Below are 16,085 nucleotides of genomic sequence, written 5' to 3'. Positions count from 1 at the left end.
CATGGTCTTATAGCCCACCTCATTCCACTGGCTTTGACTGCTGGAGCATTAAAACTTACAAATTTAATAGAAAATATATGTTTCTAGTGGCTTTCAGTGAAAATTAGCTAATTCATGCTTTATTTTATTTCCAATTACTCCTGGTTATCATGTCTTACAAATTACAAGTTTGTAAGTAACATAACATAAAATTTCTGGAGATGTTCCTCATTTCCAAAAGCCTAAGGGCCTCTTCTATCAAACTGCGCTAGCAGCTTTTAGCGCAGAGAGCCGTGCTGAAAGGCCTGCACTGCTCCCGACGCTCATAGGAACTCTATGAGCGTCGGGAGCTGCGCGGGCCATTCAGCGCGGCTCACTGCACTACAAACTGTTAGCGCAGTATGATAGAAGAGGCCCTAAGTTAAAGCAATTTTAAAATTAGTGATAATCTAACACAAAAAATAAATAAATAGAAATGCCATACATAAGTTTTCACATCAGTGCTGAGCACTGCTTTAAATTGCAAGTTATTTTGCAAATATTTGTCTGGCAACAAGATTTTTTAGAGAATTCTACATTTGTTTGAAATAACATAAAACGTCAACAACATTTCTGCATGTAGCACCAGGATCACTGCTCAGCTTTGTGCGTGAGGAGTTATACTAACAAAACTAGGTGACAATCCCAACGCAAAAGTCAGGTGTGGATCCGCACTGGTCTATAATATTGTGCATATTTTAAGGAAACCCTCCTGACTCATCCATGCTCCTCCCATAGCCACTGCAGATCTGCTCAGAAACACTTAGACACTATTCTGTAAATGGGCGTGTGTCTGTTTTCCAGTGGATCTGCCATTTCTGCTCCATTTTGATGCTTTGCATCCATTAAAATGTTGTACTGCTCTGAAAATTTGGCACAGAACTAGGCCTATCATTCAGCACCATATTTTGAATTTCTCCCCAGGTTATAGAATGTAAGAATATAGACTAGACTTAAAGTTTACAGTAGCCAAATTTCAAGGGGAGCCATGGTGTATGGTCTGTCACTGGAATGACTTGGCTTGATGCGGAGATTTGAAAATGTGAATGAAGTGCCATGACTAAGGTGACCATACATCCCATTTTGAACGGGACCGTCCCGTTTTTGGATCCCCTGTCCCGTTGTCCACACACACAGCTTTGGGACGCCAAAATGTCCTGTTTTCAGGGACAGCGTCCCGAAGTTGTGCGCGGGGACGAGACCAGCGATCGCTTCCTGTCCCTCCCTGCCGCACAAAAAAAAAAGCCTCTCTCCTGGCCCAATTTAACCCCCCCCCCCCCCGGTCCACTGCCGCTGCTGCTCTGCTTACCTCCCTGCTGCTAATCGCGCCCAGAAGCCTTCTTCCCAACTTCAATTCTGACGGAGAGGACATTCTGGGCCAGCCAGGCAGCGATTGGCTGGCCTGGAACGTCCTCTCCGACATCAGAATTGACGTCGGGAAGAAGGCTTCTGGGCGCGATTAGCAGCAGGGAGGTAAGCAGAGCAGCAGCGGACCGGGGGGGTGTTTAAATCGGGCATGGAGGGAGGCTTTTTTTTTTCCGTGGCAGGGAGGGAATGATGTAGGCAGGCAAGCTGGCTTTGGCGCAGCAGGGAGGTAAGTAGGTAGGTAGCTAGGCAGGCTAGCAGGCTGGCTTCAGGGGTGGGAGTGGGACAAAGTCTGGAAGGCAGCGAGGGGGACATAGGAAGAAAGCATTGGGGGCACTAAGGACATAGGAAGGAGGCACTGAGGGCACTAAGGACATAGGAAGGGGCACTAAGGACATGGGAAGGAGGCACTGGGGGCACTAAGGACATAGGAAGGAAGGGGGGAGGGAATAGAAAGGGAAAATTGTTGGGCCCGAGTGCAGAAAGAAAGAAATGAAAGAAAGGATACACAGTCAGAAGGAAATGCAACCAGAGACTCATGAAATCACCAGACAGCAAAGGTAGGAAAAATGATTTTATTTTCAATTTAGTGATCAAAATGTGTCAGTTTTGAGAATTTATATCTGCTGTCTATATTTTGCACTATATTTGTCTATTTTTCTACAGTTACTGAGGTGATATTGCATATTTTAAAGTCATCTGCCTTGACATCTTTGAAACCCCCCCAAATATAAATGATAATTAACTTTCTCTGCATATAGTGTGCTTTGTAGTTTTTAAAAAAATTTTTGGTTACCATTATGAATTAATAAGATATTATGTGTACATAAAAAATGAATGGAAGAAATTGGGACCGGGATTGGGAGCGGGGCTAGGGTGGGATTGGGGCATGGCTGACAATTAATAGATGTCCCCTTTTGATGAAAAAAATAAATGGGCACGTTAGCCATGACACCACAGCCATACAGAGGCCAGATCAGACTGAGCCTTAAGCCCAAAGACCAGACAGAATCAAAAATGCCTGTATAGAGAAGGTATCTGCTACAGAGATTATGAAGTTACATTACATTACATTACATTAGGGACTTCTATTCCGCCTATACTTTGCAGTTCAAGGCGGATTACAAAAGAGCTAACTGGACATTTCCAGTGAAGTTACAACAGTTTTGGGGGGGGGGGTTTTGGTTACAAGGGAGGAGAGGTACCTCCTTTTTCAAATCACTTTTTAACTTGAAGAAATTTCTGAGTCAGTAATTAAAGGAAGGTAATGGTCCCTAATACTGGTGATGTGGTGGTGGATGTGTGAACTTCAAAATCAGAGCCTCATTTACCAACCTATACTAATGAGCTAACACACATTAACTCAAGTGCCTAGTTGGTAAATAGACTTCACTGTGAATAATGGAGCATGCACTGTTTAATGTGAACTAATATGTGTTAATTGGTTGTTGCATGTTAGTTTGTGAGACCCCCAAGTTGACAGGCCTGAAAGTTATTTTTCTGATCTTTTTGAAGTCATTTTTTAAAATCCATTTCTAATTTGAAAACGCAGAAGCAAATTTGCAGATTCACCTTGGATTTGTTAAAAAAATCCAAATCTAACTTTTTAGTTCCTTGCTCTGCAGAGAGTTTATTAAATTTAGAGTGGATAGCGTAGCTGGTTTTAAGAAGGGTTTGAACAATTTCCTGGAGGAAAAGTCCATAGTCTGTTATTGAGAAAGACATGGGGAAGCCACTGCTTGCCCTGGATCGGTAGCATGGAATGTTGCTACTCTTTTGGGATTTTAGCCAGGTACTAGTGACCTGGATTGGCCACCGTGAAAACAGGCTACTGGGCTTGATGGACCATTGGTCTGACCCAGTAAAGCTATTTTTATGTTTTTATGCAAAACAATTTTAAAAAATACATCAATATGGTTAGTTTATTAAAAACAACCTGGGAATTAAAGCAATGGATTTCATCAGTACCATATAAACCTTCATGTCCTTGAATGGGTCTCGGTTTCACAAAATCCACCATGAATGTCCCTGGCATGTCATGGGCATAAATTTGTCATAACAGATTTAAAATTACAGTACTCTGAACACCAGATATGTCTGAGGGCCTCAAGAAACGGAGGCTAAATAGAGAGAACTTTGCTAGGATTTTTTTTTTTTTAAGGGAAGAATAATATTCCTTGAATAAGAATAGAATGGTTTAACTAAAGTAACAATCAGACACAAGCTCCTGCATTCATCATCATCATTGCTTATTTATCCTACCTTAGGAGTTCACAGTGTTTTACAATAGGTTAGAAAATTACAACTAAGAAGACATATATTAGAACAGGGGTCTCCAAAGTCCCTCCCCGAGGGCCAAATCCAGTCAGGTTTTCGGGATTTCCCCAATGAATATGCATTGAAATCAGTACATGCACATAGATCTCATGCATATTCATTGGGGAAATCCTGAAAACCTGACTGGATTCGGCCCTCGAGGAGGGACTTTGGAGACCCCTGTATTAGAAGGTTAACATGCAGAAAGGCATAATAAGTTAGGACATGAAACACAACAATACAGTATTAAAAGAGTTATTTTTTCCCCCTGTTTATGAAACCCCGTTAGGCTTTTTTATCGCCGGCTCTTGTAGTAAAACCTCTGATGTTAACACCGCCGCAACTGGTGCTAAAAAAAACCTAATATAAAAGGGAGCCTTCATTTTTTTTGTCAGTACCAACACATAAAAAACTCTTTAACAAAAGTCATCGACTGACATTTTCAATATAAAAACCACTGCCAAGCACATTTCAGGTGATATCTTGCTTCTTATTGCTTCCAGTATTGCAGAGTTAGAGCACAATATCAAGTTTCAAGTTTATTTGATATACCGCCTATCATTACGTGACATTGCTGGAAAAGGCACATAAGAAATTGATGCCAAGTTCTCAAGAATAGAGAATAGCTTCTTTTTAGACCTGCTGGCAATTAGCATAGTCATGCGTTCTATTAAAAAAAAAAATTAAAAAAAAAGCCCATGAATCTGCAGTCTCCAGTCATATATCATGTTATTGACTGCCCATAAAATAGTACTCAGACGGAACCACAGCTTGAAAAGTGAGCTCTATTTCAGATATTGGTCTGATTGCTGCTTCAATGACAAAAACAAAACAAGTCCAACAAAAGCTGCAGTAAAAATGAGTGACCAAACAGAAAACAAAAGAAACTGCAGGCGAAATGTACAAGATGCAGGCTATATTTATTATATCAAAATATCAATGTGGTTAAACATTACCACCCTTTCAACAAACTTAAGGACCCGACACGGTCCGTGTTTCGGTAAACATGTCTTCTTCAAGGGCCCAGGGTTGTTAAGGTCTGACTTAAACCACAAATATAAAAACAACAATGGTAAACATGAGCCTGTTAAAACTATAAAAAGAGTGCCCGCCGACAACCTCAGCGAAAAACTTCCACCCTAGGGTTGAAAGGGTGATAATAACATAGTAGATGACAGCAGATAAAGACCCGAATGGTCCATCCAGTCTGCCCAACCTGATTCAATTTAAATTTTTTAAATTTTCTCTCAGCTATTTCTGGGCAAGAATCCAAAGCTCTACCCGGTACTGTGCTTGGGTTCCAACTGCCGAAATCTCCGTTAAAACCTACTCCAGCCCATCTATACCCTCCCAGCCCCTGAAGCCCTCCCCAGCCCATCCTCCACCAAATGGCCATATACAGACATAGACCATGCAAGTCTTCCCAGTAACTGGCCTAGTTCAATATTTAATATTATTTTCTAATTCTAAATCTTCTGTGTTCATCCCACGCTTCTTTGAACTCAGTCACAGTTTTACTCTCCACCACCTCTCTCGGGAGCGCATTCCAGGCATCCACTACCCTCTCCATAAAGTAGAATTTCCTAACATTGCCCCTGAATCTACCACCCCTCAACCTCAAATTATGTCCTCTGGTTTTACCATTTTCCTTTCTCTGGAAAAGATTTTGTTCTACGTTAATACCCTTCAAGTGTTTGAACGTCTGAATCATATCTCCCCTGTCTCTCCTTTCCTCTAGGATATACATATTCAGAGCTTCCAGTCTCTCCTCATACGTCTTCTGGCGCAAGCCTCCTATCATTTTCGTCGCCCTCCTCTGGACTGCCTCAAGTCTTCTTACGTCCTTCGCCAGATACAGTCGCCAAAACTGAACACAATACTCCGCATTGATATTTTGATATAATAAACATAGCCTGCATCTTGTACGTTTCGCCTGCAGTTTCTTTTATTTTCTGCTGCTTTAATGAGCCATAATTTTAGTGATTTTCTGAAGATGGGCAGACTCCGACCTAGTTTAATTTTAAATGCCAACGGAGTCCTTTTAGTAAATTTCACCGTTGCTAATTTCAACCATGTTTAAGTTTCAAGTTTATTATATATTTGATATTCCACCTATCATTACATCTAGGCGGTTTACAATAAAAATACATGTGCTGGTGAAAACATGCTCTACATTTACCTCACAGCCTTTGCACTTACCGCCCGCCCCCCCGCCCTTTTAAAAACCACAGAAGCTGTGTGTAGCGCAGGCCGGTGCGCTGAATGCTCTGTGCTTCTCCCGCCGCTCATAGGAACTCTATGAGTATCAGCGGCAGCGCAGAGCATTCTGTGTGCCTGCCGGCTCTAAAAAAACACTTTTGCAGTTTTGTAAAAAGGGGGTGGTTTAGTGTGTTTTAATTTTTGCTGTTAAGGTATGTTAAGTGCAAAGATAGATTTTTTTTTTAAACTGAGATTTATTTTAGAGCTCTGAAGTCAAATGATGTTAATATTTGATTTTTAATTTTGTCTCATAGAAAGAGCCCGGGATTACCTGCATAAGACTGGAAGGTTTATTATTATTGGAGGAATCATCTCCCCAGTTCACGACTCTTATGGAAAACAGGTGAATAGCTCAAAATATATTTATCTGACTCATTTTTCTTTCCCCCACTTACTCACCCCCCCCCCTCCTTTTTTATTAATTAATTAAATCAGCAGTTTTCTCCCATTTCTGTCTATTTCAGCTTGGTCAGTCATGACTGTGATCCGACAACTACTTGGCGGTTTCTCCTTATTTTATAAGACCCCCAGTCCCACTCCAGCATAGGGTTGGGTTATTGTAGGGCTGGGGACCATGTATGAGTGTGCCTTCTGGAACCCTGCCACCAGGTGTCACGCTTAAGCAATGATCATAACTTCCTAACTCCCAGCAGCATCCCAAAAGACCAGACTCAAGGATCAAATCTACAGGACATTGTACAACACTTCCTACCTGGTCCACAAGGCTGGCTTTTCCCCTTATAGTCTTTTCTTTTATTAACCTCTCTCCTCTTTCTGTTCTCTCTTAACTGTCCTCTTTCTTCCTTCTCTTCCTGTCCGTTCTCTATTTTTCTCTCTCTTATTTATAGGATATTCTTGGAAAAATATTGATGAACTGCTGTCAATTTGCAAAACTACTAAGGTAGCAATTCCAGACACAGGGCAGGGTTAACCCTTGAATGGGTCTTCGGCAAACAAGCAAGAAGGGTTACCATATTTTGATAAGAAGCTCCACTTTTGGACTTCTGCTGATTGGATAACAGTGCACAGACGGCAGGGAGAATAGACACGCCTCTGCAAGCAGTGTTGGCTCTGGCCCCCTGGCCCCACTCTTCTTTCAGCTAGCAACTCATTTAAAACAGCAAATATGCCATAGTATTCATTGGCATAGCAAATCTGAGAGGGCTCCTCCTAAACATTTAGCCCTAGGCATATGCCTAGTTTCCCTATGCCTTGACCAGATATAGTCACACAAAGCCCTGCCAAATACATCAAGAATTTAAACAATAATTATCCAAACCAGTTCAATAAGGTTTTAAAACAGAACCAATCAAAGGATTTAACATGGTTTACAGTGTGTAATGCAAAAAGGTTTCTCAGGTGATGTTCTGAGGGTCTCAGTTCTAAAGGCTTTTCTGCATCTGTGGGTTAAAAACTATCTTAGAAGTAATGCATGGGTTTTGTCTTTCAGGGCCTGGTATCTAGCCGGCATCGTCTAACCATGTGCCAGCTGGCTGTGCAGTCCTCAGACTGGATCAGGTAGGAGTGAAATAACTTGCCTTATGCCACAGGCATTTTAGACAACTGCCCATAAAAAAAGCTAAAAGAGAGACTTGCCTGTATGCAGTAGCATAGTAAGGGGGGGGGGGGGGCAGACTGCCTCGGGTGCCATCTTCACGGGGGTGCCAGTGCCTCCTCTCCGCCCCCTGCGTATGTCTTGAAATGTTTGCCAGTGCAAGCAGCATCTTCCACTTGCTGCTTTGCCGGCCTCGGTTCCCTTCTGACGCATGGTGCGGTGATGCCGGGTGCCAACCTAACCTCGCTGCGCCACTGCCTGTGAGATTCATAATTTAGGTTATGCTGCTTGTAAATGCTATCTTTCAGTCTGCAGTGAAAAGCTTGGGGTATATCTCACCATTTCTTTTTTTTTTTTTTCTAGTTCAAACTTTTTATATGTATCAATTACAAATTTAACAATATAAATATAATATAAAGATTCTATAAATGGCACCTAACTGTGCCTATCCTCTAGGCAACGGTCCATGTGATGGTCAATCAACCGCTAGACATCCTTTATAGAATCATGCCTAGCAGGCGCCTAAGAGGACTTGGGCACTGCTAAGCATCCTAGACGTAGATGCCAGTACATTAGGCCAGGTTTTACTTGGCGTAATTTCCCGTCACCTAACTTGCACACCTAATGACATCCAAGTCAAATAGGCATCTTTAGACATCGGAGGGCGCCTCAGTCATCGCTAGGTGCCACGCAGATATCTGCGCTTAAGTTCAATTCTCAATTAAAATCATTTTTTAATTGATTTTTAATAGCTTGGTCACAGAGATTTAAGTTAGGCGTCACTAGGTGTCCACGATTAGGGCGCCTAGCGGCACCTAACCTAGGCACTCTTTATAGAATTTGTCCTTATGTGTCTTTTTGATGTTGTCAGGAGCTGGAAGTCAAGTGTATAGCCAGTGTTCTTCATTTAAAAGGGAGCATAACCTCTGGAGAAGAAAGACACATACCAGAAAAGGAGAGGGGTTCCTCCTAGTATATTCAGGGTAGCAAGTTCTATAAAATTCTTGTTGTCATTAAAAATTTAACAGAAAAACGTTGTCCTGCTAAATCAAAGTAAACACCATCTGCAGAAGTACTTTGTATAAGAAATAACCTTATTGTTGACTTTGCCAACGTATTCTAGTCCAAAACTTACTTTTTCTTTTGGTTTCCTTCTTCATGTCCTCTTAGCAGCCTTTCACTAGTAGATGAGATCTTTGCTGACATTCAGTAGCCATCTTGGGATGATACTGATGTAAAGATGATGATGCCTTTTTGAAACTTATAGTGATGAATGCTATTGTGAGGACCATAACCTAACTGTCTAGATTTAAAATTACTATCTCTGATAAAAATTAACTTTAGCCAGCTAAGACCTCTCTCTCACCTAACCAACCACACCTCTGGAGATGCCTTCCTTTCAACAGCTAAATATAGTCTTCTAGTGTAAAAGGGTAGCTATTTCTATGTTTCTATGTTTCTATGTGTCTAGTGGTCATGAACGCTAGGGTCTTGTATCTGAACCAGCAAGTTGCTTGCAGAAAACTGTCATCATGTTTTCCAAGTCCACCTCCTTCCCAGGGAGCTGCTCCTGCCCCCTCAGTTTGTTTTCTGTATGCAAGTTGCTCAGAAGTGGTTTTGACCTGCTCTGCTGTTTTATTATTTTGGGGTATTTTTCCTCAGTGATCTTTGGAGTCTCAGTGCCTAGAGGTTCCCACTTGGTGGGACCTCTGCCTGGGAGAAGACGCAGGTTTTCATGGCGGAAGTCTGCTGCTAGCAGGATCAGCTTTTGGGGACACCTAGCTAGCCAGCCTGCTGGTATTTTTTAGAGCTCAGGGGCTGTCTGCTGCGTAGCTGCTCGCATCCCTGATTCAGCTAGGAGCTTGAGCACAGGCTGTGTAGGCTCCTTTCTAGCTCAACCAGGACTAACAGCAGGCCAGCTGCGTGGTTCTCCCCCCTTTCGCAGCACACTTTTCTGGGGGTTGAGGTTCAGTCCAACCTTGGTCTTACTGGCAGCCAGAAGACCAGATTCGTCCAGTGAATCTATGAGACAAATCTCTTCTCCCTTTGATTCCAGCTGAAATCCTGTACAGAAGCAGGTAGGCATCATATGCCACAGCTACTGAAACCTCTGGGGGAAATCGGGGAGGGGGGGTCTAAAAGTTCATTTTGAGGGTTTCTGACCCCAGGTCCCCCTCTTTCAAAACCCAATTCCCTTTGATTTTTTTCCTTCAGTTGTTTATGGCACGATTTTTCTGGCAGCAGCTATCTTGGATTTTTAACAATCTTTTTTTTTTCCCTCCATCTGCCTCAAAACCCCTCAAAATCAACTGGGATGGATTCCTCAAGCCTTTTTACCCCTATACCCCGACAATCCAAAATCAAGGATATATTTTAAAAATTCACTTTAAGTGTTGTAGAATCAATATTAATATTAATTTTTAATGTTTATGTTCAAATAATTTTTATTAAAGATTCAAAAAAGTGCTAGAAATACACACAAGAAAACATAACTGATTTCTTACAAAGGTGCACAAAACAATTCCCTATCCCCAGCCCCCCCAAACCCCCAACCCACCCATCCCAAAATCTGAGGTTAAACATCAAATCCAGATCAAGCAACCCAAAAGGAGTACAACATCACAGATTCAGAAGTCGACTTCGAGCATGAGGAGTAAGATCCATCCAGAACAGTTCCCAGATCAAATAGAAGCAACGGCCTGGTCCTGCATCCAGAGTAGCAAAATGTCTACGTTCCAAGGAGGCATGAACTATCATCAATGATCGTCACTGAGCATAAGAGGGCAGAGTGGTAGATAACCAGTTAGTAAGTATGGCTTTCTTGCCCCTAAGCATCACTCTAGCAAGAAAAGCTGTCATTCCTTTTGGCTTTGGAGACATGATGGTATAATAGCGAAATAGTGCCTGAGGAGTAGGAGTCCATCGTCGGCCCCATAACGCAGAAACATAATGACCCAAGCCAGAATTGATGAATGCGAGGGCAAGACCATAACATGTGGCCCAAAGAGGCATGGGCCTGTGCACATTTAGGGCAAGTATGCACCGGCGTAATTCCCATCCGGTAAGCCCACATGGGCGATATAGTCTCAAAACAATCTTCAGTTGAAGTTCCCAATGAAGAACATTAGTGGACACCCGCCGCAAGTTCGTAATGACTTGTTGTAATTGAGAGGCAGTCAAAGAGCAGTGAAGGTCCTCCACCCAAGAAGTGGCCAACACCTCCAGATTAGGACCAGGTTGAGTATCATGGACGCTCACATGGTGAAAACGAAGAGGTATCGATTGCTGTGCAGATAAACTAAATAGTTCAGAAATGGCCTCTCTACAATCTTCTGTAAAAGTAGCAGCAGGCAAAGATTTAACATAATAATAATAATAATAATAACTTTATTCTTGTATCCCGCAATACCATGGAAGTTCAATGCGGTTAACAATAGAAGAGACTGTACATTTACAGCGATGATACATATTACAGTGTTATTACATTTACAAAGATGTTACATAAATAGCAGTAATAAAAAGGCATATATTAAAGAAGAGACTGTACGTATACAGCGATGTTCCATGTTAAAGCGGTGGTACATTTACAGTGATGTTAAATATGAGGCTATGAAAAGGCAGGGCAATTAGATAAAACAGAGCTTGAGAAAGAGAGGCCATAGTGGCTTGGGAGGGGGGCGTAGTCAGAGGGAATGGAGGCATGTCGAGGTCAGGAGGGTGCAGGGAAGGGGGGAAGGCAGCGTTAGCGGAATTTGTCGAAGAGGTAGGTTTTTAGTGACTTCCTGAACAGGTGGTAGGGTGGAGAGTTGGAGATGAGGGCGGTAAGGCAATTGTTCCATTTGCCCGCTTGGAATGCTAGGGTTCTATCAGTGAATCTCTTGTAGAGGCAGCCTTTTAGGGAGGGAAAGATGAATAGGTGGGCGTTTTGATAATAAGCAAAAAAATCTGCAGGCGGTAAGTCAAAGGTACATTGTAAATCAGAAAAAGAGGCCAAATGTCCCTCATCAATAAACAAATGAAAAAAATATTGTAATCCTTTATCAGCCCATCGCTGAAATGTTATACTGCGTATGCCAGGCAAGAAGTTACAATTGCCCTGAATCGGCAAGTAGGGAGAAGAAACAGAGGATAATTTCAAACACTGACAAACCCAGCGCCACGTCCGTCGTGCAGGGGCAAAATAGGGTAATGTGCCACCACTCGACGGAGAGCAGAAGCTGAAACATGCAATAAAAAACTAATATGATAAGGAGGTAACAGTGTTAACTCTATCTGAGTGGCAGTATAACAAGACGTACCTCTAAACCAGTCATTAATATGTCGCATCTGACAGGCCAGTGCATACCAGTGAACATTTAACATACCTTCCCCCCCCCCCTGTTCCCTGGGTAAACACAGCCTAGAAAAAGTCATATGAGGTCTTTTACATTGCCAAACATAACGCTGCAGGCCTCTAGTAAGTTGAATATTGTGAGTATGAGATAACAATAAAGGGAGAACCTGAAACCTATATAACCATTTGGGAAATAAAACCATGTTAAACAGAGCCACCCTTCCTGCCACCGATAAAGGGAAAGTGGACCAAGTTTTAAGGGAGTTCAAGGTATCTGCCAATAGGGGATCGATATTACAAGCATATAAAGTAGTGATATCCCGAGGTAACCATATCCCCAAATATTTAATCGAGGTGAGGGCCCAGGAAAAGGGAAAATTGCCCTCCCAAGTGTCTTGTATGGTAGCAGGACACGCTAACGCGTGAGATTTATGGTAATTTAACGTAAAACCTGAGTAAAATCTAAATTCTTCGAGAGAGTGTAAAAGATGAGTAATAGAAGTACCAGGGTGCGTTAAAGTAAAAAGTAGGCTAACACCTTTACTGTGTGATCAGTAAATGTGAGCCCCAAGATTCCAGGGTCCTGAATGATTGTATGCAGGAAAGGTTCCAAATAGAGCAAAAACAAAAGGAGGGGCAAAGGACAACCCTGTCTAGTACCCCGTCCTATTGGAAAACTGTCCGTAATTACATCATTTACCAATAAACGCGCCGCCGGGGATGCATAGAGAGTACATATCGCCCGAGCATACCAACCCGTCATCCCCAAATAGTCCAGCACCTCGAATAGATAGGTCCAGTACACCTGATCAAAAGCACGGGCTGCATCTAAACTAAGCATCAACAAAGGGATATCTTGAGAACTAGCATGAGCAAGAGTCAAAATTGCCTTACGAACATTATGCACCACCTGCCGTCCTTTCACAAATCCTACCTGTTCCGACCCAATAAGTCGCAGAAAAATAGAGGAAAGCCGATCTGCCAAAATTTTAGCCAAAATTTTAATATCAACATTAAGGAGCGAAATGGGACGATAGGACTCGGGGGTGGTCGCCTCCTTGCCCGGTTTGGGGATTAGTGTAATCAAGGCCTCATTAGCCCCTGTAGGGAACTCCCCCTGATCTATAACTTGATGATAATAATCACGCAAGGGGACTCCAAGCTGAGAAGACAACAACTTGGAAAACTCAGCAGTAAAGCCATCTGGCCCAGGAGCCACATAATTCCATTGAATCAGGATAGCCTTCTGTAATTCTTTAATAGTAATAGGTGTATTCAGATAGTCTATATCCTGGTTTGTCAAAGTCAGCAAACCAGAATCCTCAATATAATCCTGGGCAAGAGGCTCAGCCCCCAAGTCCACCCTCCTGTACATACCCCCAAAATAATTCAAAAAGATTCCCGCAATTTGCTCAGTGGTATGCTGTAATCTTCCCAAACCATCTTTTAAACCTAAAACAAATCTTTGGCCCTTCGGCCGTTTTGTTAACTGAGCAAGTAATTTCCCTGATCAGTTCCCATAGCGATGGTATTTAAACTGCTGATAAAATAACATCTTAACCTTACGTTCATGAATGTGGGAATTAAGAGCCATTTCAATGGAAAGTAAATTTTCCTTTGCAACTGTAGTCGGAAATTTTGTATAATGATGCTTAGCTGCCACCAAGTCTCGTTCTAGACGGAGAATTCCCTTAGACAATTTTCTATTTCTAGCAATAACGTAGGCAATACAATCGCCCCATAGGACAACTTTAGCAGTATTCCAGAATAAAGCAGGGGTACAACGATGTTGACCATTAAATTCCAAAAACTCATCCCATTTAGTTTGCAAAAAAGTTTGAAAGTGGGTATCTTGAAACAAGTAGCTAGGAAAACGCCAACGAGCCGGGCCTCTGAGACCAGAGCCCACATTCACATGCACCCAAATCAAAGATTGATCTGAGATAATAGAGGGACCTATAACCGCTGAGTCTACATTTAAAAAAGAATGTATGGTAGTGAGAATGTAATCTATTCTAGAAAGCGTTCCATGTGCACGCGACCGATGTGTATAATCGCGCTCAGTAGTATGGAGCAAACGCCAGGGGTCAACCAAATCCAATGCTGCGCAGAGGTAAGGAATACCTCGAGTCCGTGAACCCCCCTGATTCAATCCAGACGAAGAGTGGTCAGAGCCTGGATCTAAGACCTGGTTATAATCTCCAGCTACAAACACCAGTTCTGTTACCCATTCCAGCAGCAACGCAGTTAAGCGTTCGAAAAAAGAGTGATCATATACATTGGGTGCATACACATTCAAAAGGTAGAACGAATAAGCACCCACCGTCAAATGGAGCAATAAATAGCGGCCCTAGGGATCACTATCTATAAGGCAGGCTTTGTAAGGTAGAGATTTATGAATCAAAACAGCTACTCCCGCTCATTTCTGTGGCGAAGAGGCCGCAAAAACTATCCAGGTCCTATTCAGCTTGGAATGTTCGATATAGGTCAAGCATATTTCCTGCAAACAAACAATGTCCGCCCAATGCCGTTTTAATTGATTTAAAATTTTTGTTCTCTTAATGGGGGATGTTATACCAGAAACGTTCCACTAAATTATTCTGATCGCATGTGCTGAGATCTTAATAGGGAGTGAATGAATATTATATGTAAGTATACAAGTGAAATGATCTCATCTCGGGTTCCCAGCCTAACCCAAGATGACAGGAAAAGGAGGACCTGGATTACAAAACACAAATATACTATGTGAGCAAGAATCAAACACATGATCTTGGTCCACCAGAAAATATAAAACCTCAGACAATCCCCAACCCATCCCAACTCCATCCCCTCACCCACTCATCCCCCTGTACCACACAACCCCTCCAGAAAAAACACAACCCCAGACCCACTCGAAAGTGGCTCTGTGGACGTGTTAGGGCACGAAAAGATGACCCCCCCCCCCCCCCAGGCCCCGAGTCAAACAAGTGCATTGCAGAGTAAAGTAATCACAATAGCAAGAGCAACAATATTAGAACCACCTAAAAATAAAAGAACACAAGGCGGCAATATAACAAACAATGAATCCTTCATATAGAGTAAGATATATTCCACTCTGAATGTAATCAAGTAAGCGCAGAGGATGGGAGCAGATGGGTATTAAGATAATTGGCTGCCTCCAAAGAAGAATCAAAAGTGTGCCACTGGCCCTGATGGTGGAAGCGCAAAATAGCAGGATATAGGAACATAAACTGACATTTCTTCTCAGCAAGAGTGGAGCATAAAGAGTAAAACAGTTTCCATTTTTCAGTCAATGCCGCTGAATAATCTTGAAAAATCCAGACTTCCGAGTCGCCAAATTTCAAAGTGTCTCTAATTTGTTTATATTTCCTCAAGATTTCTACTTTATGATTGCAATTTAACAATGACCAACCGCGGCCACGCTTTCTGTTTCGTTTCCCTGTCCAAACGATGGGTGCGCTCCAAACAAATCTGGCCCATACCCTCCCGCAGAGGAAAAGTGTCTCTTAGCCAACCTTCCAAGGAGTGCAAGAGGGAAGGGCCTGCTACAGTCTCAGGGATTCCTAGGAAATGCAGATTAGACCTGCGAGATCTATTTTCCAGGTCTTCCAATCTCTCAGCCTGCTTACGGGTAAGATCTTGTATTTCCAACAAAGTTACCGCTTGTGCCTCCTGCGTGTTATCCAGACGGGAGACCCGCACTTCCAAATCAGTAGTACGGCGATTGGTGTCCGTTAACATGGTCTCCAACTGCTGCAATTGAGCAGATAAATGTTCATTGCCGGGCTGCATCGCTAACGCGACCGCTTATGTGATAGCATTCAGCGCCTCTGGGGAAAGCTGACTAACCTCTGCCGAGGTCCCCGGTGCCATTTTGTCTGCTACTGGAGTCGGGCGGTCCCAATCTTTCTTCGCGGTGCGGGTGGCCATAGGAAGTGCCGGCGATTTCAAAAATTTGTCCATATGCCAGACAAGAACTAGCGCTGTCTCCCGGCCGGAGTGGATGTGGGACAAGGCGGAAGAAATATGTAATTGACAACCCGGGGCCCGGGAGCGCAGGCAAGAATCGTCCACCGGAGCCTATCGCATCATGTGACCCCCCAATTTTTAATGTTTAATACCCAGCCTGAAACCAAAGAAGAGACTGCAGAGATGATGTACAAAAATGCCAAGTCTTTAAAGTACAGTACTCCAGGAACACCCGCAAATTTCTAAAAAATTACGAATGCAGTTTTAAGT

The 16,085-nt window shown here is 42.7% G+C and overlaps 1 protein-coding gene across 1 annotated transcript in view; it reads left to right on the top strand.

The window, feature by feature from the left end:
* NMNAT2 (nicotinamide nucleotide adenylyltransferase 2) overlaps window positions 1–16,085 on the top strand; it is a 130,945-nt gene that overhangs the window by 60,661 nt on the left and 54,199 nt on the right. The window contains exons 2-3 of the mRNA XM_033915380.1: window positions 6,213–6,301; window positions 7,409–7,476. Coding sequence (XP_033771271.1) covers window positions 6,213–6,301; window positions 7,409–7,476 — 157 coding nt within the window. The remainder of the gene's footprint in view (window positions 1–6,212; window positions 6,302–7,408; window positions 7,477–16,085) is intronic.

The sequence above is a fragment of the Geotrypetes seraphini genome, chromosome 12 (assembly GCF_902459505.1).
Source record: "Geotrypetes seraphini chromosome 12, aGeoSer1.1, whole genome shotgun sequence".
Taxonomy (NCBI): domain Eukaryota; kingdom Metazoa; phylum Chordata; class Amphibia; order Gymnophiona; family Dermophiidae; genus Geotrypetes; species Geotrypetes seraphini.
This window is presented reverse-complemented; position numbering and strand designations above follow the sequence as displayed.